Source organism: Bombina bombina, chromosome 3 (assembly GCF_027579735.1).
Source record: "Bombina bombina isolate aBomBom1 chromosome 3, aBomBom1.pri, whole genome shotgun sequence".
Classification (NCBI taxonomy): Eukaryota; Metazoa; Chordata; class Amphibia; order Anura; family Bombinatoridae; genus Bombina; species Bombina bombina.
The window spans coordinates 45,125,537-45,151,808 of record NC_069501.1 but is presented as its reverse complement, the minus strand read 5'-3'; the positions used below and the strand labels follow the sequence as shown (position 1 = coordinate 45,151,808).

The 26,272-nt window shown below is 38.4% G+C and overlaps 1 protein-coding gene across 1 annotated transcript in view; it reads right to left on the bottom strand.

The window, feature by feature from the left end:
• Positions 1–1,654: 1,654 nt before the first annotated feature.
• The window catches only part of LOC128651481 (cystatin-B-like), a 43,500-nt gene continuing 18,882 nt past the window's right edge, over positions 1,655–26,272 (bottom strand). The window contains exons 2-3 of the mRNA XM_053704523.1: positions 2,228–2,329; positions 1,655–1,910 (exon numbers count right to left, since the gene is read on the bottom strand). Of these exons, the coding sequence (XP_053560498.1) occupies positions 1,782–1,910; positions 2,228–2,329 (231 nt within the window). The 3' untranslated portion in view covers positions 1,655–1,781. The remainder of the gene's footprint in view (positions 1,911–2,227; positions 2,330–26,272) is intronic.

Here is a 26,272-nt window from a genome sequence, read left to right as displayed (position 1 = left end):
ATCTGCCCTCCCAACGTCGCCGCCACCTAACTTCAAGTATTAACCCCTAATCTGCCGACCGGACCTCACCGCTACTCTAATAAATGTATTAACCCCTAAAGCTAAGTCTAACCCTAACACCCCCCTAAGTTAAATATAATTTTAATATAACGAAAAAAAAAAAATCTTATTAACTAAAGTATTCCTATTTAAACTTTTTAATTTAGAATAGGGTAGGGACCTTTATAATTTTGGGGGGCTTTTTTATTTTATTAGGGGGCTTAGAGTAGGTGTAATTAGCCTAATATTCTTGTAATCTTTTTTTAGTTTTTGTAATTTAGTGGGGTTTTTTTTTGTAATTTAGTTTAGTTTATTTAATTGTAGGTAATTGTAGGTAGTGTATTTAATTAATTTATTGATAGTGTAGTGTTAGGTTTAATTGTAACTTAGGTTAGGATTTATTTTACAGGTAATTTTGTAATTATTTTAACTAGGTAGATATTAAATAGTAAATAACTATTTAATAGCTATTGTACCTGGTTAAAATAAATACAAACTTGCCTGTAAAATAAATATAAATCCTAAAATAGCTACAATATAATTATTCGTTATATTGTAGCTATATTAGGGTTTATTTTACAGGTATTTAGCTTTAAATAGGAATAATTTATTTAATAAGATTAATTTTATTTCGTTAGATTTAAATTATATTTAAATTAGGGGGGTGTTAGGGTTAGACTTAGCTTTAGGGGTTAATACATTTATTAGAGTAGCGGCGAGGTCCGGTCGGCAGATTAGGGGTTAATACTTGAAGTTAGGTGGCGGCGATGTTAGGGAGGGCAGATTAGGGGTTAATACAATTTATTATAGGGTTTGCGAGGCGGGAGTGTGGCGGTTTAGGGGTTAATACATTTATTATAGTGGCGGCGAGGTCCGGTCGGCAGATTAGGGGTTAATAAGTGTAGGTAGGTGGCGGCGACGTTGGGGGGGGACAGATTAGGGGTTAATAAATATAATATAGGTGTCGGCGATGTTAGGGGCAGCAGATTAGGGGTTTATAGGGATAATGTAGCTTGCGGCGGTGTACGATTGTGTAGATTGATTGCAGTGTTAAGTTATGGTGTCATGTACATTTGCACACCTCTAATTATAGTACCCTATAGGGATTCCAATTGTAGATCTCTAAAAATCAGATCTTTCTAAGTAAAGTCATTGGCGTGTCAGATTGTACCATAACATGCGTTCATATGACTGCCGTTATGTAAATTGGAAACTTAGTATCAAGTATAATATTTAAGTTTTGATTACTTAGTATAAAGTATAATATTTTTAGAAACAAAATGATAAACTGAATAAAAGACATAAACAAATGTGAAATGTATGTGTGGGTTAGAGTAGGAACAAATTTAAGACTAGAGCAGTGATTAATATAATATATTTGCACTTTACGTTAAGATGGTTTTGTAACTCCATATTGAATTAATTTATGAAATAAACTGGTCTGTTGAGCGATGAAGAAATAAAAAAAAAATAACATGACATAAAACATTCTCTGCTTTGTATAATGTGGGTCACAGATACTGTTAGAGAAGTGACTGTTCTACCAAAGATATTAACACCAATAGACTCAATGCACCCAGGGGTTTCACCATTGATTTAAAAAAGACAAAATCTCTTTAAAATGAAACACTTTATTAAGAGAGAAAGTTGGGTAACAGTGGTACGTTGCAGATCTGGCAGTAGGATAATTAAGGTGCCAGAATACACCAAGATTATTTTGTAGTAGGTTGACCCTCACATTTTCAGAAAGGGACAAGTGGATCCTCCTTAGTCTTGGGTGACTGGAAATCTTGAAGGGTCACTTTTTCTCCTTCACAGGGAAGAGATTGAAAGATTTTCGCATGCAAATATTCATCACTTCCCACATAGATCTGTGAAGAGAAGTAGAACAGTCTTTATTATGTATACATGCATACATAGATTCTAGTCAGGGGAAAATTCTCATTGAGATAGATCCTTCCAGGCCCAGAAATAACAGGCTGCTCTATGAATATAGAACTTTCTCTCTCTTTAGCTATGTTCAGTTTGTTTTTAGCCTGTGTTAAATTCCTTACATCCATTAGTGCACAAAGGCTAACCAATATCATTCTATTGCGCAATACAAAATGTCAGATGTATAATCATGCTGCCTGCATTGCAATATCTGGGTCACAACATTAAAATCTGGGTGAGTACAAATGATAGTTACCTTGATTAAGTAATTTGTCCCTTGAACTATTTGATTTCTGAATGTAGTGGCTGTATGTTGTTTAAATTTCATCCCACGCTTCCTTTCAATTTCTGGTATCACCTGTGAAGCAAAAGGTTACAATGGTCAGGGTCCTAGTCAAGAAGTAAAAAAGGCTCTAGGATGACAAAATGGGGCCCCCTGTCTCCCTGCCCCCAACCCCGCCCCATTCCCACACCCAACTACGATCCTACAGTTTTTCAAATGAACAAAATGGGAGCAAAACAATTTAAAGTGACAGTATACACAAATTTTCATATAACTGCATGTACTGCTATAAAAATCCAATATAAAGCCTTTTAAAGCTTACTTAGTAGCTCCCAGTTTAGCACTATTGATGAGGTTAGGCTGGAAAAGCAGAAAGAGGCAGACACAACCCCCCCCCCTTTCCCGGCATATGAAACGACCCATTACACAACCTGGAGCCTGTAGACATCAGTATACATGTAAAACATTGGGGCATGGTTAGGAGTCTGAAAATCAGCACAATGTTATTTAAAAATAAGAACTATACATTTTAACAAAAACACTCCCAGATGGGCTGTATAAATAGATCATCTACAAAACATTTATGCAAAGAAATATCTAGTGTACAATGTCCCTTTAAGGTAATGAACAACATTTTATTAAAAAAAAAAATACAAATCCACAAATGTGGAGCACTATAACATATATATATATATGGAACACCCATATTTCTGTATGTAATTATGAATAATTATGCTGAAAATTAGGGACAGTTAAGTTGAACTGGGCCTTAATTCTATGTTTTTTTATGACGATAACAAGGACATTACAGTGAGGCAAACCTCAAGTTACAACCCAAATAGACAGTCATACACACTATGTTAGAGGGGCCATGATAATTATTTAATCAAAAGGAGGTAAAGATACAAATAAAGCTTATAGAATTACAAGCATAGTGCTCAGACACTTAGAACTGATTCCCAATGTTTTAACCGGGCCCGACTACACCACACATGCGTTCGGCTCTCCACTGCTCTACTGCTCCTTCACCAGGGCCGTTTCTAGACAATCTGCCACCCAGGGCAAAATTTTAAAATGTGCCCCCCTTTAAAAATTCTAAACTCTATAATCTGATTTTATATATATATATATATATATATATATATATATATATATATACACACAGTATCACACACACATACACATACATACAGTCATGGTCAAAAATATTGTCACCCCTTGCATTTCTTTTTTTTCTCCTTTTTAATGTTTTTTTATTAATAAAGAAAAATAACATATACAATTTATGCAGTAAATACTGTCTTCCAAAATTAATTGTAATGGCATAAGCATAATTTCAATACATCTTTGACATTTACATCAATACATCAAGAACACAACTCTCAATACAGATTGTTATGTAAATATGTAATTATGAGTATTGTGAGATTTGTATTTGTGTTATTAACATATAACTTTGAATAGTTAAATTCCTTAAGTATATTCTACATGGAGTGGGGAGTTGTCCTGTTATGATTATGTTAGTATTCTTCCCATAGAAAATCACCTGTTCTTTTTGTATTAACATAGTGGAGTTTCTCTAAGATTAAAGTATGAGAGACTAAGGATTCCCACTCTGCAATAGTAGGAAAAGATATTGACTTCCATTTCCTAGGAATTAGTCGTTTAGCACAGTTAAAGGGACAGTACACTGAAAAATTGTTTTTATATGAATGTATTTTCAATGACTTGTTATACCAGCTGCAGAGAATAACATTAATGAGAAATTGCATGTTTTGGTTTATTTGTGTATATGAAGTAGCTGGTTTTGTGCTTTTAAACCACAGCCTATTACAATGGGTTGAGCTTCAGGTACTATCAGATCGCATTATGTTATCACTTTTATGTACACAGACTTGCTTCTTATCTTATATTTCTCTAGAAAACCAAAGCTCAATACTTAGAGAGAACAATGGAAAATTATAATTTTATTACTTAACGATCATGCCCCCCTCTGTGAGTGCAATCTCTTCTGCTATCTGTGTTTACTTAGGCTATTCAATAGAATATATTCCAGTATAGAAACTTTCAGTATAGGTTGGGATACCACAGGCTAAATCAGCTATTTCAAATGCCAAAATAGGGGTAAAGGAGCTAATTGTAAACAATTTAAAACACTCCAGCAGGTAAAATGAATCATTGGGAACAATTTAAAGGGGAGAAAAATTTGGGGTGAACTGTCCCTTTAAGCATAAGGATTAGTAACCTATACATTTAATTCTAGGAAGGTTATTTAGTATATATATATATATATATATATATATATATGTGTGTCTTAATGCATTTGTATGTCTAGAACATGTTCTATGGCAATCTGTATCTCTTGCCAGTACTTTAATATATCAGGACATGTCCACCATTTGTGTTGGTAGTCTCCAATCCCCCCACATAGTCTCCAGCAGTCATCCTTTGCGTGTTTAAAAATATTTGCTCTTCTAGAGGGGGTGTAATACCATCTGCATAGAAGTTTTAGATTTGTCTCAATATGGGAAACAGATGAAGTACGACTGCTCATATTTATAAATATTAATGCCCAATCTTTAGTTGCTATATGTTGTTGAAGTTCAGTAGACCACTCTGCAGCATTGGATGGAAGTTTATGTGACTGGTGTTCAAGAAGCATTTTGTTTATGATAGAAAGGGAACCCTTAGAGAAATAGGTAGAATTGCATAAATACTCAAACTGGGTAAGGGGTCTGCAAAGTTGAGTTTTCCTACCGTGTGAGGTGATAAAATGATTAAGTTGAAAGTATTTAAACCATGGGGTGAAGATTTTGCCATAAATGTCTGTTAGGTCCATTTTGGATTTGAGCTTGCCTTATTTTAGAATAGAGTGACATGTAATAATTTCTTGTAAAGATGTTAAATGTGTGTACGGGAACATGGGACATATCTGGAATTCTGGGTTGTCTCGTTGAGGGGTTAATAGTGAAGGAACTGTGGAAATGCTATAACCTTTAGCAATGTATTTGTTCCAGAGATCAAACGTCAGCCTAGTTGTTGTAGCTGCAAAGGGATCTAAGACTCTATGGGGCCGATTTATCAAGCTCTGTATGCTGTCTGCATTTATCGATGTGCAGCGGACATGATACGCTACATAGTATCATGTCCGCTTGTACTTTAATAAATATACCCCTATGGGTGCGGGGGATCCAGCAGCTGGCTCCCAATTGTCTATTTCTTGCTAAGTCATGTTCCATTTGTACCCATTCTTTGTGTTCTGAGGGTTTACACCAATCTACAATGTGTGTGAACATACCCGCTACTTGGTAGTTTTGTAATTGCGGCATACCCAACCCTCCTTTAGTTTTAGGTCTATAAATAACAGATATGGCGATTAGTGGGGGTTTATTGTGCCAAAAATAAGTATTCAGTATACCTTGAAGTTTGTTAAGGAAGGTCATAGGGAGATTAATTGGTATTGTCTGGAAAATGTATAAAATCTTGGAGAGAATCAACATCTTTATAGCATGTAGTCTCCCAAGCCAGGATAAGTTTTTATTGTACCAAGAATTTAATTCTTGTTGGATGCTCTTCAACATAGGTTGGTAGTTTGCTGAGAATAGGGTTGATGGGTCATTAGTTATTTGTATGCCTAGGTATTTTAGCGATGATTTACGGTATGAATAGGAGTAAATCGTCATGATCTGATTTGTGATTGTTTCCAGGACTGCTATACTCATGAACTCAGATTTTGAGGCGTTTATTTTAAAATTAGAGTAGAGGCTGTATGAATCAAATTCCTTATTGAGTTCACTTAAAGATAGTAAGGGATCAGTAAGGGTAAGGAATATATCATTGGCATATAGGGAAGTTTTATACTCTGTCATATATTTTCATACCTGAGATTTTCTTATTTTGTCTAATTCTGGCAGCAAGGACTTCTATTGTTAAAGCAAATAGGAGAGGGGCTAGAGGACAACCTTGTCTTGTGCCATTGTAAATTGGGAAAGATGATGATAGAGAGTCATTAAGTCTTATTTTAGCATTTTGGGCGCTGTATAAAACGAAGACTTTCAAGAGAATTTAAATTTAATTAAAGTTTGTTTAAGGAAATTCCAATTTAATCTATCGAAGGCTTTCTCCGCGTCCATGGATGCAAATATAGTCAGTGTTGTTTTTTTGTGACATATTCTATTAAATTAATGATTTTCATGGTATTATCTCAGGCCTCTCTATATGGTGTAAATCCCACTTCATTGATATTAACCAGGTGGGGAAGTAAATTGTTCATGTGTTTGGCTAATATTTTTGTATATATTTTAGCATCAATATTAAGGAGTGAAATAGGGTGAACATTTGGGGGGTTTCCTGGCTTGGGTAATACTACCAAATGTGCCTCTACCATTGATGGTGGGAAGGGTTTAGAGGGTGAGACTTTGTTATATATGTTCAATAAATGTGGTAGGAGAATTGACACAAAGGTTTGGTAATATTTAGCTGAAAACCCATCAGGACCCAGACTTTTTCAACTTTAAGGTATTTTATAGCTAATGCTATCTCAGATGGGGTTATTGATAATTCTAAAGCTTCAATTTGGGTTGAGGTAAGTGCAGATACATTGCATGTATCTAAATAGGCTCTTAAGGCTGCTGTGTTGTCTGTATCTTTGGAATTAACATTTTGGGGGAGATTATATAAATCTGAATAATATTGATAAAATTGATTACGTATTTCTGGAGTAGTCTGTACTCTGGTATTCTGTTGAGTTTTAATCTCATCTATAAATGATTTTAGGTTAGTTCTTTTTAAAGTTCTGGCTAGCATTTTGCCTGCTTTATTTTCCTTGTGGTATAATTTGTTTTATTTTTAAAGAGACATTTTGGTACTCTATTGCTAGGAACTTGTTGAGCTGATCTCATATAGTGTTAATCTCATTTATTATACAAGTATTGGCGGGGTCTTGTTTAAGGTTGTAGTCTAGTTGAGTTAGTTTTGAAGTTAAACTGTCATATTTGTCTTGGGGTCTTCAGTATTTGGGCTTTACATTTAATTATTTTCCCTTGTATAGTGCATTTGTGGGCTTCCCAAAGGGTAAAGGGATTTGACACTGAACCGGTGTTAATGCTAAAGTATTCCATCAGGGAGGTGTTGAGGTGGTCAATGAAAAGTTGGTCAGATAGGAGCGGGTCATCCAGGCGCCATTGATATGGGGATGATGAGGTATTGGGCCAGTTGACTGCTATCAGCACTGCAGAATGGTCCGACCAGGCAGTAGGGGGAATAGTTGATAATGGTAGTCCTATCTGATTCGTTATGATATAATACTATATGTGTGAGAAGGGTGAGAAAAGAAAGTATAGTCTCTAGTAGTGGGGAGTATAAATCTCCAGATGTCATATACATTATGTTCTTTAAGGGCCTTCCAAAAATAAGATACCATATGTTTTGAGACTCTAGAAGTTGGGTTTGAGTTATCTAGCGATGGCTGAAATGGAAAATTAAAGCCTCCCCCAATGAACACTGGGCCTTTGGATATATCTACTCGTTTGCAAAAAAGTGCTTGAAAGAAGGGTATATGGTTTGTGTTGGGAGCATAAATATTAATGAGTGTGATTGGTCTTCCATATAATAGTCCCACGATTCCCAAAAAGCTGCCTTCTGTGTCTTTAACTAACTGTGACAATGTAAAAGGGATTTGTCTGCGGAATAAGATACTCACTCCACAGTGTTTTGTGGGGGCTGTACTGTGGTAATATTGGGTATAATACTTGCCAAAGTACTTAGGTATTTGTGCTTTTTTAAAATGAGTCTCCTGTAGTAGAAGAATGTCAACTCCCCGTTTGTGTAGAACTGAGAAGGCCTGAGATTGTTTACAAGGGGAGTTCAACCCTTTAGCATTTTGGGTTATAATGGAGATAGGGTGGGTTTTATGGTCATTATATTAGTATTAAAGGAAATAGAGTGATTGGGGATGTTTTGTCATATTCATGTCTAGTTTTAGTGTTGACATTAAGACGGCATAAGTAAAGAAAAAACAGTGAAAACATAAACCTGTAACTAGAACAAATACAATCACAATAACATAAGTAATAATTAGAACAGTAATACAATTCAGAACCTGGCATCCTGTGCCAGAGGGAACTATTTAGACGGCCAGCATGATCAATGCAGACAACCATCTATCTCGTCACCTTAACTGAACAAAATGGGAGGTTAGAAGAAGTGGGTAATACTATATATATATAAAATATTAACTTGTACATAGTGGGGGAACATAATGCACATCAAAAAGTTATTATTCATGTGAAATCTTAAGAGGAGACGCCATATCAGCAGTCTCTCGAAAACACTACAGATTTTCTCGGCTTGGTAGTCCAGGTGAGACATTTAAACTTAAGGCCATTATTCAAATAGTCATTATCAAACAGACATTGGGTATGTCAATGGTGTCTCCACCATATGAGAAGGTCTGTCCATATTTGTTTAAGGGTAGGCCTTATACCTTGAAGGTAAAAGTATATTACTCACAGTTTGAAGATCTATCACGATGCCTGTTATCTTTCATCCAATTATGCTCAATCCTTTGGGTTCTATCAGCTTGGCATCTATAGAGTACTCTTAGGCCTTAGAAAATGATGATTTGTTTCAGTTTCCTGTTGAGTTTAGGTCTTGAGACGGGATGATGTAGATGATTGGAGCTTTTGATTCCATCCTTGGGTTAGATGAAGGTTTCCTTGGATGTTTGCTAGGTACTGTAGACCAAGTATGAGCATGGTCTTGTTGAGGTGATCCGGAAGACTTAGGGGCTGACAGTGAGGGTAAATCTGGTAAGTCCAGGCCCAATGTGTTGCAGAATCTTTGCACATCCGAAGCATCTTGCAGATAAGACGTCTGTCCTCATGTATCACTAGGATATGAGTTGGGAAACCCCATCCCCATCTGTAAGTGGCGAGAATTCCTTCCTTATTTGCAGCATTCTCTGCAACAGATCTGAGTAAAATTGAATAACTGTGCCACGGAACCTTACATGTTGGTTCTTTCTGGACAAATTGAGGAGTTCTTCTTTGTCCCTGTAGTTTTTAAATGTTATTATGATATCTCTGGGCGGTGCAGAGTCAGCAGGTTTGGGGCGAAGAGCTCTATGAGCCCTGTTACGGCACCCCCAAGCATAAAAGGGTTAAACCGCCGTTTAGTAGATTTTCCCTTACTGAGACACAGGTAGCTACCGCAGAACACCAAACTCCCGAACCGGAACCTCACGAATAGCTGCTAGCAGCTGAACAGGGAAAGCACCCCAGCGGCTTACCCTCCTGGCAATCAGTCTCTAACAGCATACAGTAAATCCCCCCCCAAGAACGAGACCAAGCTCCGCCTTGAGGGTAAAACAGAAAAATCTCTCTTTATTGAGGGCTATATGCCCGGTATTTATGCAGGTCTCCCACCTGGTGGACACTCCCCTAGGGGACCAGATGGGAGATTGGGACGAGTATAGTACATTAGCCAATCACAGTGACTCGGGCATAAATGCTCCCCTTGGTACCAGTAAACCCCTCTCTATCCTGGGGATAATTGGGAAGAAATCCAATTACCTCCATGGATAGAGGGAAGACGCCCTTTTACAGGATACAATAGGATTACATTACATAACCAAATAAACAATCAAACACAAGAAAACAATGGATTCCTTCCTGGCACCTAGCAGTCTGGACTCTGGAGGTGATTAAACAAGGGGAACGCGTATCACCTAAACCTAATTACAGTAAACAATTAGCTGATGCCAAGAAACCTATCTCAGAAAATACAGTTTCTCAAAACTGAACAAGGGGAGAGTTAACCCCTTCAGTACTGTTGGATTCACACCCTGTACCTATAATGGGCACAGGGTGACTTAAACATAATGCCCAAATCCATAATCCATAGGGAGGTTGACAGTTTCAGTGGTGTTCGGGAGATTAGAAAAACAAATACGAACGGGGAAGTACGGACAGGAAATCCTATGAATCCACACGAATTAACCAGGAGAGCCACATAATTCCAGGACAGAGGGGTCTGTCTCACGGCTCCCTCCTGGTGGGACACTCAGGCAGACCCGGCTTGACCCTTTGTAGGGGAAAATCAAGTGTTTCAACATGGGGCCATAGTCTAAAGGCAGCAGGCTGGCAACCAGGCTCCTCCAATGCACCGTGGCAAGATTGGTCTCGTCACATCTCTCCCCTTTTCCAAACAGACTAACAGGGTATCTGACCTCCTGCCGGTCAGTGCCCTGGTTAGTCCAGCAACCCACCCATAAAACAAAATTAGTAGTACAGCCCACCCACAATAAATGGTTACTACACCTGAGTACGGGGAAAACTTGTCCATGTCCAGGTGCCTCACCACAGCTGTGTGGGGAACCGGTACACTGAATTGGTGGGTTGCGATGTGGGCAGAGACCAGCTGTACTCTGCCCGGGTGCTAGCACTACCACGAAAGTAGCCTGATGGGAGCCTGGCGGCTGGAGGGGGAGACCGATCATCTCCCCTTTGGCTAAACAGCCCTGTTGCTGGGGGACAGGACCGACTGTGTCTACCCCCTGTGCTGTAAGTGCAGAGACCACGGTCCCATCTGCACGGTTGTGGGGCTTACTGTCTCCCCCTGGTGCATCAAGCCGCCGCTGGGGAGAGGGGGTAACAAGCTCCTCTCCCATACATACTTCCAGCCGCTGGGGAATGGAGACTGGGCTCCCAATTCCCTGCATATCACTCTGCTGATGGGGGGGGCAGAACCGACTGTCTCTGCCCTCTGTAACTCAGCCTGCCACTGGGGAATGGAGACTGGGCTCCCAATTCCCTGCATATCACTCTGCTGATGGGGGCAGAACCGACTGTCTCTGCCCCCTGTAACTCAGCCTGCCGCTCGGGAATGGAGACTGGGCTCCCAATTCCCTGCGTATCCCTCTGCTGCTGGGGGCAGGACCAACTGTCTCTGCCCCCTGTAACTCAGCCTGCCGCTGGGGAATGGAGACTGGGCTCCCAATTCCCTGCAGGATCGGTGGAGAGACCTCGGTCCCATCTCCACCGGCCATCTGGGGTCCATCACAGTAAATCTCCACAATATCTTCCAAGCTGAACGGGTCTGGATCTGGGTCTACCACCAGAGCACCTGGTAGGCTTCCTCCAGCCATACCCGGTGCTCTAGTTCCTTCATCCATTCTTCCAGGGGCTGCTCTCCCAGGAAGGGCATCCGCAGGGCCACTTGCTTCTGCAACCGCTGCTCTTCACTGGGGAGACTCTCACCCCGCTGGTATTGTACATTATCCAGGGCCTGGTACCAGATGCCTTTTCTTAATGCATCCCGGCCATCCAGGTCCTCCTCGTATAACCCTGCTGGTTCCATTCTGTTGCTTTTAGGGGCGCTGTACTGGGACATGCGTTGCTTCCAACTTGTAAATCCAGGGAATGGTGTCTCCTGTAGCTGTCCTTCTGACTGTGGGAACGATCCCACCGCTGCCACCAATTGTTACGGCACCCCCAAGCATAAAAGGGTTAAACCGCCGTTTAGTAGATCTTCCCTTACCGAGACACAGGTAGCTACCGCAGAACACCAAACTCCCGAACCGGAACCTCACGAATAGCTGCTAGCAGCTGAACAGGGAAAGCAACACAGTGGCTGACCCTCCTAGCAATCAGTCTCTAACAGCATACAGTAAATCCCCCCCCCAAGACCGAGACCAAGCTCCGCCTTGAGGGTAAAACAGAAAAATCTCTCTTTATTGAGGGCTATATGACCAGTATTTATGCAGGTCTCCCACCTGGTGGACACTCCCCTAGGGGACCAGATCGGAGATTGGGACGAGTATAGTACATTAGCCAATCACAGTGACTCGGGCATAAACGCTCCCCTTGGTACCAGTAAACCCCTCCTCTCTATCCTGGGGATAATTGGGAAGAAATCCAATTACCTCCATGGATAGAGGGAAGACGCCCTTTTACAGGATACAATAGTATTACATTACATAACCAAATAAACAATCAAACACAAGAAAACAATGGATTCCTTCCTGGCACCTAGCAGTATAGACTCTGGAGGTGATTAAACAAGGGGAACGCGTATCACCTAAACCTAATTACAGTAAACAATAGATGATGCCAGGAAACCTGTCTCAGAAAATACAGTTTCTCAAAACTGAACAAGGGGAGAGTTAACCCCTTAAGTACTGTTGGATTCACACCCAATACCTATAATGGGCACAGGGTGACTTAAACATAATGCCCGAATCCATAATCCGTAGGGAGGTTGACAGTTTCATCCGTGTCCGGGAGATTAGAAAAACAAATACGAACGGGGAAGTACGAACAGGAAATCCTACGAATCCACACAAATTAACCAGGAGAGCCACATAGTTCCAGGACAGAGGGGTCTGTCACACGGCTCCCTCCTGGTGGGATACTCCGGCAGACCCGGCTTGACCCTTTGTAGGGGAAAATCAAGTGTTTCAACATGGGGCCATAGTCTAAAGGCAGCAGGCTGGCAACCAGGCTCCTCCAATGCACCGTGGCGAGATTGGTCTTGTCACAAGCCCTGTCCCAAGGAATTTCTTCTTTAGAATTATTGCCTCTGAGGTGGGTAAATAGAGCAGGTAGGTATGTTGGTAGATCCTTAGAAAGAACTGACTCAGGTACCCCCAAATACGAAGATTTTTTCTTCTGCTCCTGTTTTCTAAGTCTTTAATTTTAGTATGCAGGGCATCAATAGTTGAGTGATAAGAGTCCACATGAGATTGTATTTTATTAAATTCTTCCCGCATGTTATCTGTCCCATCCTCAAGTGCTTCGACTCTGAAGCCAAGTGTATTTATGTCTTGTTTAAGGTCTAGCTCCTCATGGATGTAAGCACATACTATGTCTGCTATATCTTGTTTAGATGGTAAAGCGGATAAGACCACAGCTGGAACTTTGATAATTTCTTGTCCTGACTTTTCTGTGGCTTGCAGGCTTTGCAGAGAAGATGGCCTCTGAGGAGATGGGTCCTGTAGAGGGGGTGTAGATGGCCCTTCTGTTTGATTAAAAAAAGGATGCCACTGTTTGTCCTCGAGTACATGAGGATTTTGTTTGTTTGTCGTGTTTTAAGTTTCTTAGAAGCCATGATAAACTGATGATATAAGTAGTAAATCTTCCTTACTATACTAATATGCAGTGTTTCCACTTAATGGCTGTAAGAGAACTCTGCTGTTGAACAGTGATCTAATGGGATGTTCAATAATACAGTCCTGTGGCCAAATTTTTATGGTACCCTAAATGGGCAGAAAGAAAAGTCTTTTGGCCGTTTTTTTACTGTCAGTTTTGTCAGGCTGTTTTAAAATGTAAGGCTTATGCTGCCTTTAATAATCCCTGTTTAGAAGCTTATAACTTATGCTCCTTAAAGTTAGCTTTGTTATGAGGATTTTATAATTGCTGTACCTTAAATAACTTTAGTGCCTGCAGAGTGTGTGATAGGGGCCTGATTTTCAGAGTCAGTTATTAGTGCTGCTGTATTTTGAGGTTTTCATACCTTTAGTGGATTCCTCCACGTGGTGATCCAGCAGTGCTGGCATTGTCCCCTTATAGTGCCCGTGACGGTCTATATCTGTGGGAGTGCAGTATTAGATAGCCGGCTAGAGCTGGAGGCCTCAGAGTGCCCCGACACATTTGTAGTTTGAAAGCCGGGGACTTTAAGTTTCGGCAGATGCGTATTACCGGTGTAAACAAGGCATCCTGAAGTGCATCATCCACATTATTGTAATCAGCAAAGATTCCGGATGCCTAAATTGTTCATCTCCTCTATCGAAACAAGGATATTTGTGCACTAATGTCAGATAATGCCCCACTTTGCCCACAAAATTGTGGCAATTATAATTGTTTAGGCATTCTCGTATTTATTTTGTTTGTATTGGTATGACACAAAAAAGCGGAGAAAAAAAAAGCCAAATCTGACACATTCCAAGCAAAACTCCAAAAATGGACTGGACAAAACTATTGGCACCTTCTCAAAATTGTAAGATTTAATTGCATTCCAAGTTTGTGATTCTCCTGTAATTTGTAATTAAACTCACCTGTATAAATTAACAGGTGTTGGCAATATAGAAATCACACCGGCAACCAGTTAAAATGGTGAAAAATGTACTCAAGCTTTCTGTTGTGTGTCTGTGTGCCACACTGAGCATGGAGAAGAGAAAGAGCAGCAAAGAATTGTCTGAGGATTTGAGAACAAAAATTGTTTAAATGCATGGACAATCTCAAGGCTACAAGTCCATCTCCAGAGATCTTAATGTTCCTGTGTCCATCCACAACATTGTCAAGAAGTTTACAGCCCATGGCACTGTAGCTAATCTCCCTGGAAGTGGACGAAGGAGAAAAATTGATCAAAGCAAAGCAACAAAGGATTGTTTGAATGGTGGATAAAGAACCTCAATCAACTTCCAGACAAATTCAAGCTGACCTTCAGGCACAGGGTACAAATGTGTCTGCTTGCACTATACGTCACTATCTGAATGAAAAGGGTTGCTATGGTAGGAGACCCAGGAGGACCCCACTGCTGACACAGAAACATAAAAAAGCCAGATTGGAGTTTTCCAAAACTTACCTGAGGAAGCCAAAATCCTTTTGGAAGAATGTGCTGTGGACAGAAAACAAAAATACAGATTTTTTTGGTAAAGCCCATCATACTACTAAGGCTTTTAAAGAAAAGAATACAGTCAAACATGGTGGAGGTTTACTGATGGTTGGGGGTTGCTTTGCTGCTTCAGGCATTGAGGGTGCCAATAATTTTGTCCAGCCCATTTTTGGAGTTTTGTGTGGAATGTGTCAGATTTGGCTTTTTTTTCTCCACTTTTTTGTGTCATACCAATACAAACAAAATAAATACAAATGAGAATGCCTAAACATTTGTAATTGGGCGAAGTGGTGCATTATCTGACAGAAATGCAGGGATGCCAATATTTTTGTCCATGACTGTATATATGTACGTGTGTGTATGTATATATATATATATATATATATATATATATATAATATCTTGCAATCACACAGTCTTCAAAGCTGGAAACACCACACAAGGTTGTAGCTTTATAAAATTTAGTCCGTTTATTAACAGGTCTGGCAAACACAGGCAAAATAAACATAAATAAAACAGGCCTGCTCCACTGAGCTCTTACTAACAAGTACAACTAACTGCACTAAGTAGCTTTTCACAAAAGACAAATGCAGAACTTTCAAACTTTGTTTTTCCTTTAGAGATAATTCCTCTCAGTCTCTCAGGGGAGTGTTGCAGTTTCCCTTACTGCTGACATTCTGACTCTGAATCCCTGACTGGGGATTTTTATTAGCACCTGCTGTCAATTACCACATGCAGGTGAGTAGCGAGCTGGGTGAGACGGAATTCCTGGACTGGACTTTCTCACATGATGTGCTGCCTGCAAACTGCGGGGTGTTGCACTGGACCACCCTACTCTCCAAATGCTCCACCCCAGGGACCCAGAAATAAATCACTTATTTTCTTTATGTATTAAAAAAACACAACTATTCTCCCTGGGGTTGTCAGACCATACCCTGCACTGCAGCACTTTTGGGGTCTATAGACTCCTTCTAATACTATGCCTTGGGTTCTGTCACGCATTCCTTCCCCCCAGCTCAGACCTAGTGGGGTGAGCGACCATGGCCAAAAGCGTATGCAAACTTGAAAGGCCATCAGGATTTCCCTGTTTACTTCCTGACCTTTGTTCTACTGAGAAGTGATAGGGTTGCAAACTAAGGAACCAGCGTGTAACTCTACTATTATTATCCTTATTTTGACTCATCCATTTGAGAGGTGCATTGTTAGGGGTAATATGAACCTGATGGCAGCCATCTTGTTCTTCACAGCCATCTTGTTCCTCACAGCCATTTTGTAATGAATAGACTTTATTATACTGGGGTATTATGCAGTGAGAATTATATGCATGTTATGAGTTTCTTTAGCTATTCGGCCTTGCCAATGTACCCTGGCCTAATGCCTAGAAGTAAGATAGAATAAGATAATGTAAACAAGAGGCTTTAGACACTCGGTTGTCTCTGCAGATGGTAGTTTGTTATGACTCTGTAAATATTGTTATGAGAAACTCATGTTCCAGTTTTTCCTTGTAAATTGCTCTGTATAACTGTGTAAGATGACGCGGTTCTAACGTGTCATCCCCTTAACCCTGTATGTTACTATAAGAAAGGCTTGCACTGTGCAATAAACAGAATTGGCTTTCGATCATAATGCTGCGTGGTCTGAGTCATTCTAAGGGGCCCTTATCAGATAATCTACATATGCCTCAGGTGGTACACTAGGCCCCAGGCTTTGGCCTGCACTGACACTTACCCCCTGAAGGGGACACCTAACAGTTTTGGTGTCAGAAGTGGGATTCGCAGTGCGTAAGTATGAGTGCTTTTACCATGCTTTCCTTCTGTGAATTTGAACCTAAATTTAGTCTGGTAATAGGTGTTGATAATATATGATAAAGGGTTAAAGGGGTTCCTGTGGTTGAAGCACAGGTTTGCGGAGGTTATAGTCCTGCCGGCAGTTGTGATAACCCCTCCAGACAGGTAATCAGTCCTGTGCTGGGACACGACAGGTATTGTGAGTCCTGTCGGTGATAAGCGCGCAAGTAATATATGAATGCCAGTTGACGGGAGGTTCTTTTAAGATAAGGTCCCCCGGGCGAACTTGGCAGTGAAGTGAGTAAGTCTCATGTGTGTTGAAGTTTCCCATATTCATTCCCATAATAGAGTTTTGTTACCCACCTGAAGCTCATGTTGATATCTGATGCTTGCTTTTGCTGCTATATAAAATGATGCTGTGCGTAGAAAATATTAAGTGGCTGTGCATGTTAATTGTGGCTATTATTGTATTGAGAAAGGGGAACTGCTCATAGATAAGATTGCACAGAGAAAATTACATGTATAAGGTAAAAGAAAAGAAGAGTTAATAGTTTCTGCAAAAGACAGAAATATTTTTTTAAAACACTGTCAGTAAGTACTGCTGTTTGATAAATAGAGAAATCTCTGTGTTAAAGAATGTAGCAGGCAAAGAAGGGGGGCCACCACTGAGCGCGCACATAGCTCAGAAAAGAAAATAAAAAAAAAAAAGAGAGAAAAGAAATCCTGTCTCCGTTTGTAAGATTTTTTTGTTTGCTTGCAGTAACAAAAATGAAATTTTGTATATTGAGATGCATAATGTGTGATGGTCTGTAGGTTCTCACTGTGGTATGAGTGTAACAGATTTGCTTTAAACCAAAAACAGAATGTATTATTTGAAAATGATTATCCCACTCCAGGCAAAAAAAATGGCCATTTTGCGTGGAATCGGAAAGAAAAAAAATAAAGAATGCATTTTGGATTTGGTGATGGGGTAATCTGGTAAATTTTATATGTATGTCGTACGCTATAAATTAGATGTTTTTCTGAGAAAAGGAAAAAGGGAGTGAATCTTTGGTATGCGAGATGAAATGAACTTGTGTGTCTGTATCGTAATAATGTTTCCTTCTGTTTCTCTGCTGGGAAATCAGACGTTTTTAGAAGATATTTGGTCATGTTATTTTATATACCTGTATTTTAAAGTCACCAGCATGTTTTAAGTATGTGGTATTCATATGCAGTTTTAGTTTTAAGTGATAATTGTTGTTCGGCATGTAAAGATATGATATTGTTTTTGCAAGTGAAGTAACGGCTTTGAAAGTGCGATGGTGTGTGATTTTTTGTCACGCTCTGGTAAATATGAAACTGTTTCTGGTATGATTAATGGGTTAACGTATGTTGTATTTGTAAGGTCTGTGCACGGCGTGGGTGCACACAATGAAATATATTTATAGGCTGTAATTGAAAGTTTTTCTAAAAGGGCGTCTGTTTTTGTTGCAAGTAAATTAATCTGCAGGTCATGCTACAGTACAGAGGTGAAATTGGTGTGGTAAATCATACAAGCAGCCTAGATTGTGGTTAGGATATACATATGTAATTTGCGTGATGAATGGTTAGTCCTTAAAGGGACGGTTCACTGTAACAAGGTGTTGCTATTAATGTATTGTCCATGACTTGTTATACAAGCGGCATATTATCTTATATTTGTCTGGAAAATCAGAGCTCAGTGCGTAGACGGAGCAATAGAAAATTGTCATTTTATTAGTTAAAGAACCAGTGCAATAACCCTGTATTAGTAGTTTGCTAAATATATTTTTAGAGACCTTTCTTTGTATATATTTATTTTAAATTTGCTGTTCAGATAGCAGATATTTTTTTTGCAGCATAACTTAATTCTCTCTGTAATGCAAACTGAAGTGATAAGTTGTCTACAATTTTAGTGTAGGGATCCGTGAGACTAGCGGACAGAAAAGGAAAAAAAACGAGAAAAAACAGAGGAGTGAAAATATTTAAAGGGATACAGGAAAACTGATATAACATCTGAGAATTTAAGGGAATATTTACATAAAAGACGATGAGGTTTACTGTGAGCCTAACACTAGTATATTTCACTGTGTTAGCAGTTTCAATTAAAGATTATTTTTGCGTTTGGGTAAAATGTCCCTTTAATTAGCCTGCATCCCGCTGTGAGTGCGTTCTTATGCTGCTTATGCTTGTTTAGGCTATTTCATGAACGTCAGTATGCATTTTTTTATTATAAGGATCATTGGGAATAATTTAAAGGGGAAATTGTATTAGTATTCTTTTGTAGAAAGCTTATTTTTGTGTTATATGCAATTGATTATATTTGGCTGGAGAGCTGCAGAATGGTGAATATCAATTTATACACAATACTAAATCCAATAATTTTGTTGTGGTTAAACTAATTAGCATTTATCAAGTTTTAGTGTGAATTTTATATTTTTAAGCAGTAAACAGTGTTTCTCCTTTAAGTAAAAATGAAACTTTGAGCTTGCCTTACTATCCTTGAGAAGAATGATAACACTGTGCATGTTTTGCTTTTCTTTAAAAAAAAAAGAAAAGAAGTTTCTCTCTTGTGTTTGGCTTTGTTAGAGAGAGAACAATTTGCACTGTACATTTAAAGCGGCAGTACTGGTGTTCTATGTTATAAAAAAATGATAACTATAAATTGCTCACTACAAAGAAACAAGTATTTATATTATATTCTGTCATAGAATATAGCTTAAAAAATGATAATTTTATTTCTGGGGCTGTCAAACTGTATCTCCCCGATATAACTCTTTGTTATTTAAAATAACCCCCACTGCGTTCAATAAATAAATGAGATATTATTTAATGAAGTGATTTCAGTGACACTGTAAAATATATAGTTATTTGGTTATTAACTAGTCTACCACTATTATTGCAATGACTTTGATTGCTGCTTAACAGTTAAGCCATGGTCTATAAGGTGTCTAGAAATAAACACCCCTAAAACAAATGATGCACAGTTTATCTGATTCTACTGCATTTGTATAACTAGCTAATTTATCTGTTCACAGTTTTGGTTTTATTTATATGGCTTACGTGTATTCTGTCTCTTGGTGTTGTAATGAGATTTATACAGCCTGTGATAAGAGGCAGTCCTCAAAGGTTTAAAAAATTAGCATATAAGCCTACCTATGTTTGGTTTAATCTAGGAAGGTTGGTTAAAATTAAAAGTCCTATCTGAATAATGAATTTTCATTTATCCTAGAATGTCCCTTTAACAGTGGCTACTGTGGTTATCTGATCTTTCCCAAATAAGCGCCATTTTATTTGTGCAATCTGCAACTTAAGTTTCTTGGGCATCTGCTGTGATTGCTTTCTTTGTGTGATATTAAAGTTTTGTACATAGTGGATGTTTTTAATTGTTTGTCATGTTCTGAGTGTGTTGCATTTCAGCGAATGTCAGAATATGTGTTGCATTCTAAGTTAATTGTGGTTGTTTGAAAGTTGTGTCAGCAGCTAATGTTTCGTTTTGTGTAAGACAAGAACAATTGGTTTTCATTGTTTGTTATGTTTTTCTCTTTTGTGGACAGCATATTGAATTGTGAAGTGTATTTCATTTTGCTTGCTATTGAGAATTGTCTCTGCATGAGTGGAGTGCATGATTTATCGTTTAGTTTCTTGTTATCTTGTGTTTGCGTGTCACATGAGATGTTTTACGCAAACATGGGGGAAGTATTGATGAGTATTGATGAATATCTTTATGTAATGGAGGAGATTATTTTTAGGAGGTGAACCTAAAACGTTTTGAATCTCCTCGTACAATGTTATTGTGTTAATTTCAGATGCCTAAAATGTTTTATTTTTCTATGTGGTTCTTAACACTATATTTGTATTTGCAGGATGAGAGTATGCTGTCTTCAGAGATTGAAACACACTAACTGAATTATTTTTGAGTTTCCATATTTAGGTAAAATCTGTACAGGCAAAATTCCATAAGTGCACTCTTCAAAAGATTAAAGATTGAAAGCAAGTAAACCTTTAAAGAAAGAAAAGATAAAGATGAAAGACCTTTTGTCAAGCTTGTTTTAACCATCATACTGCAGTAAAAAAAGTTACTGAACTATCTTTGGATCCATTCTTTGCTTTGCATGCTGGTACCAGCCCCAGAACTGGACTCTGGGTAATCCATGACTGTTTTCTCTGATGTGTGTCTTCAGGACATAAAGACTATCCTTCTCTGGACTGTGCCTTACCGCTCGATATGGAAGTCCTGTTATGCTGTTACAGGATCAACCAATTAAATTAGGGGAGTATTGTTTTAACTCCATTCCTTATATTGCTTGTTTTGTATTTTTTTGTATTTGTTTTATTTTTATTGATCATATTTGGTCTAAGAAATCATATGCTTCATTGGTATTAGTGCACATGGTAGTTTATGTGCGTAACAAAGTAACCCTTTAGATAAGTGTAACTGTGAACTTCGCAGTATTGTACTCTATTGAATGGCCCACTGAGTATAGAAAATAGGTTTAAGGAAAATGCTGCAACATAGAATAATATTTTAGACCCTTCACCCTTTAGAACATAAGGAGGACACATCTAAGCTAGAAGTTTATAGTAAATATACAGAGAAATGTTTGTTCAGGGAATAGCATAATTATAGGTTATGAAAGCAAATGTATTTTTCCCTTTTGTTAATTAGTATAGTATCTGCAAAGTGAATTTGGTCATTCCTGATGTTTGTCAAAGAGAGTAATTCTTACCATAAAGATGTGATTACCTTTAAAAGAACTTTTAGTTTTAAATGATGTTCTGTTTGTATGCTTTCCTCATACAGGAGTGTGAGAGAATTTAGGTTGGAGAATTATAAACATTATAGATAGCAGCCATCCAGAATAAAGCAACACAAGGTTCTTTTATTTTTTAGAAGTTCAAAGTGATATTGTAAAGAAATTCATTTATTTTCATTGACTGTTTTTCTTTTTTTCCATTCTTACTACAGGGCAGGCCTTAGCATAAGTTTTAGCATAACCAGTCAGGCCCTTGATGAAGTCTGACAGGTTTTCACTTGCTTAGTATTCATGAAGTAACATTTAAAAGTGTATAGAGAAGTTGTAAATTATTCTCTGAGAAATGTCAATGTATTTAGTTTGTATTATATATCAACAATGTTTTGTTTGATTTTAAATGACATAGGATGAAAGTGACATTTTATTTGGACATAATTGTGATTGTATTTCGGTGTGTACTCATCCTGTACTGTTTCTGTTTGCTTCCTAGACTCCCTGTGACTCGAGTGTCTGCTTGCCATGGGTATCCACTGGTTGCCTTGTCTACCCCATGAACAAACCATCAGATTTCCAGTATCTCCCTGCGGAAGAACCGTGGATAAGCACCCCTACTGCAAATTAACTGTTGGAGAACTGTATTATAGCAAAGTGTCAAGGTGCAGCGCTCTCAAATGGACAAAGACTGTTCTTAAAGTGTTCAGAGGCCACCTAGAGACAGTTGTGCTGTTGCTATGTCATGCTTTACTGTGGAAAAGGAACTGTTGGACATATTGGGGGGTGCTAGCAATGCAGGTGGAGAGATAGACAATGCAGCGTTGTTTGGGGGTAGATGGGGGGCTGGTTGGCTCTCTGTGCTGGTAGACCGGTAGTTTTGGGAAGGCTGGAAGATAGATGGAATGTATTGGAGGGATTGTACCTATATGCAGTGACAATTAGTCTATAACAGTATATCACGACATAGGAATATTTTTCTCTTTAGTATTCTCACAGAGTTCTGTTACCATAATATAAGGCTTTACTAATTTTCTATGCCTGTCTATTTTTATGTTATTCTGTTAGAATAAAAGGATGGTATGTTAGGGGTAATATGAACCTGATGGCAGCCATCTTGTTCTTCACAGCCATCTTGTTCCTCGCAGCCATTTTGTAATGAATAGACTTTATTATACTGGGGTATTATGCAGTCAGAATTATATGCATGTTATGAGTTTCTTTAGCTATTCGGCCTTGCCAATGTACCCTGGCCTAATGCCTAGAAGTAAGATAGAATAAGATAATGTAAACAAGAGGCTTTAGACACTCGGTTGTCTCTGCAGATGGTAGTTTGTTATGACTCTGTAAATATTGTTATGAGAAACTCATGTTCCAGTTTTTCCTTGTAAATTGCTCTGTATAACTGTGTAAGATGACGCGGTTCTAACGTGTCATCCCCTTAACCCTGTATGTTACTATAAGAAAGGCTTGCACTGTGCAATAAACAGAATTGGCTTTCGATCATAATGCTGCGTGGTCTGAGTCATTCTAAGGGGCCCTTATCAGATAATCTACATATGCCTCAGGTGGTACACTAGGCCCCAGGCTTTGGCCTGCACTGACACTTACCCCCTGAAGGGGACACCTAACATGCATGATCAGAAACTAGCCTACATTTTCTGCCCAACAAGTATTTGAGAGTTTCAAGAGTCCATTTAATTGCTAGACACTCCTTTTCAACTATCGAATAGTTCTTTTCTCTAGGTTGAAGATCCCTGCTGAGGTATAGTATTGGGTGCTCTTCACTTTGACTTTCCTGGGAAAGCACTGCTCCAAGCCATACATCAGAGGCATCCATCTGTAAAACAAACTCCTTTTGAAAAATCAGGGGTGACTAACACTGGCTGTCTACAGATGGCTTCCTTGAGATTTTGAAATGCTTGTTCAGCTTCAGGGGACCATTTCTCTACTACTGGAGCTTTTGCTTTAGTGAGGTCAGTTAAAGGACCCGCTATAGTAGCAAAGTTGGAGATAAACCTCCTGTAGTAGCCAACAAGCCCAAGAAATGTTCTGATCTGTTTCTTCATCATAGATCGTGGCCAATTCCTTATGGCATCAACTTTAGAAAGTTGTGGCTTCACTATTCCTCTTCCAATAGAATAACCAAGATATTTGGCCTCCTCCAAGCCAAAGGTACATTTACTAGGGTTTGCTGTCAGACCGGCATTTCTTATAGAAATAAGGACAGCTTGCACTTTAGGCAAGTGAGACTCCCAATCTTCGCTATGTATGACAACGTCATCTAAGTTATCTGTGGCATAATGAGCATGTGGCCTTAAAGGGACACTGATCCCAATTTTTTTCTTTTGTGATTCAGATAGATCATGCAATTTTAGGCAACTTTCTAATTTACTCCTATAATCACATTTTCTTCATTCTCTTGGTATTTTTATTTAAAAGCAAGAATGTAAGTTTAGATGCCGGCCCATTTTTGGTGAACAAACTGGGTTGTCCTTGCTGATTGGACAACACCAATAAACAAGTGCTGTCCATGGTCTGTAAATTAGAAAGTTGCTAAAAATTGCATACTCTATATGAATCACAAAATAAAAAAATTTGGGTTCAGTGTCCCTTTAAGATCCAGTCCATCATTCTTTGAAATGCTGCTGGAGCACCATGTAGGCAAATAGGTAACACTTTGTATTGGAAGAGCCCATCTGGAGTAGAGAAGACATTCTTTTCCTTTGCCCATCCTGTAAGCGGCACTTGCTAATAACCCTTGGTCAAATCCAATGTGGTTAGGTACCTGGCTCTCCCGAGTCTCTCCACGAGTTCATCAACCCTTGGCATGTCTTTTATAGCTGTTCTAATGGTGCTGTTGGGCATTTTTCAAGTATTCTCTAACTATGGGCATAATGGCTGTCATCCGTTCCTGCACCTGAGTTATATGTTCTATCACACTTCTGTGGGGGGTTGTCTCCTTAGCTATGTCTAGCAAACCTCTGGGGTGTCTTCCATATAAGAGTTCAAAGGGCAAAAAACCAGTAGAAGCTTGATGGACCTCTCTGATAGCAAACATTAAATAAGGCAAAAGGAAATCCCAGTGTTTCCCATCTTTATCAATTACTTTTTTGAGCATAGCCTTTAGGGTTTTATTGAATCGTTCAACCAAACCATCAGTTTGCGGGTGATATACTGATGTTTTCAGATGCTTTATATGAAGGAGATTACACAACTCCTTTGTAATTCTCGACATTAATAGGGTGCCTTGGTCTGTTAATATTTCTTTGGTACAAAAGTGTTGGTAACACTGCTGTGGTGAGGGTTCAATAGTACAAAGAAATAATATTCATATAAACTGAAGGCTATAATAGCATACAAATATATTAATAAATATTAAACAAAATATATATGGTAGTAAAAACAATGTAAACAACAGACTGCAACGTGTTTCTCAGCTGTGCTAGCTGTTTCATCAGGCATCTGTTAACAAACTGGAAGCTCAGACTTTTAGACATCTACTGAGCAATCCCCTAAACTGACACCACCCATTACCTGTCTGGACAGGTGCAATTAATTGACAATCATTCACTCTCCTATGTTTGTTTACAAAGTTGCAAAACAATTGATGGCAATGTTGACATCCATCCACAAAAACATATAGGTTTCATATACCTAATATTTACATTGACCATATTTGTCTGTCTATAAAAAAAACTTTGAATATGCATTATTGGTAGAAGCTCTATAGTAAAAAAGAAAAGAAACCAGCACTGTTCAGGATAAATCCAATAGGAATAACTGGTCCAAAGTCAGCGAAAGTGGTTTAAAGATAAAACAAATACTTTATTAAGTCACGTTAGACTCATACATTAATATCTGCAAGAAACATCTGACCGGTTTCGGCTTGAGTAGCCGTAGTCCTAAATGTCAGCTCTATAGTAATATAGCAAACCCCAATAATATAACAATCAATGTAAAACACTTAATGCCTTAAGAACATCAACAAATTCATACATCGTTACAAAGTAGGACCCATATGTTGTATATATAGATCCCAATATTCCCCCCCTTTGCACTCAAAACTGGCGCTCATTGTGTGTATAAATTAAACATAAATCAAAAAAATTTACCCAATATAATCCCTAAAGGATTCTTACTATGCGATCCCAAGCCAATACGCTCTGCATCTGTAAAACTGTGATGATCTGCGTGTGAAAAACATCTTTACTATGCAATCCAAATCAGAGACCAACTCATGTATTTGTTCCGTATACGTCACTAGAGGCGTGACGTATACGTCATATGAGCCGTGTGCAGTGCATGTAATCAGGGGTGTGTAGGACTCTGGCTAATAATGGCGTTATACATGAGAAGTACCCCCATAACAAGGAGATTACTAAGAAAACGGAGTTGTCTACAACTGCCTATAGCAGTCGTATCTAAATCTATGCACCCTATTTAAATGATGGTGATATTCATAAAAGACGTCAGAAGTACAGATCTGTCTAGTAAAAAACCTATCCTATATGATGTGTACAAGATATATAAAAAATATAAGATAAAATATATATATAGTAATACTAATGATCGAACACTTGTGACCGGGAGTAATGTTTTTTAAAAATAACATATAATGTCACCAATGTTATGAATATATATATATATATATATATATATATATATATATATAAATAATATATATATACATACACAGGTATATATATATATATATATATATATATATATACACACAGTATATGTATATATATATATATATATAATTTCTGTGAATGAATATGGTGTGCTGGGACCTCCGTCTATAATATGAATCTGTGTGCTGACCAATAATATGGGAGCATGTGCAATGAGATCAATATTCTCTTTTT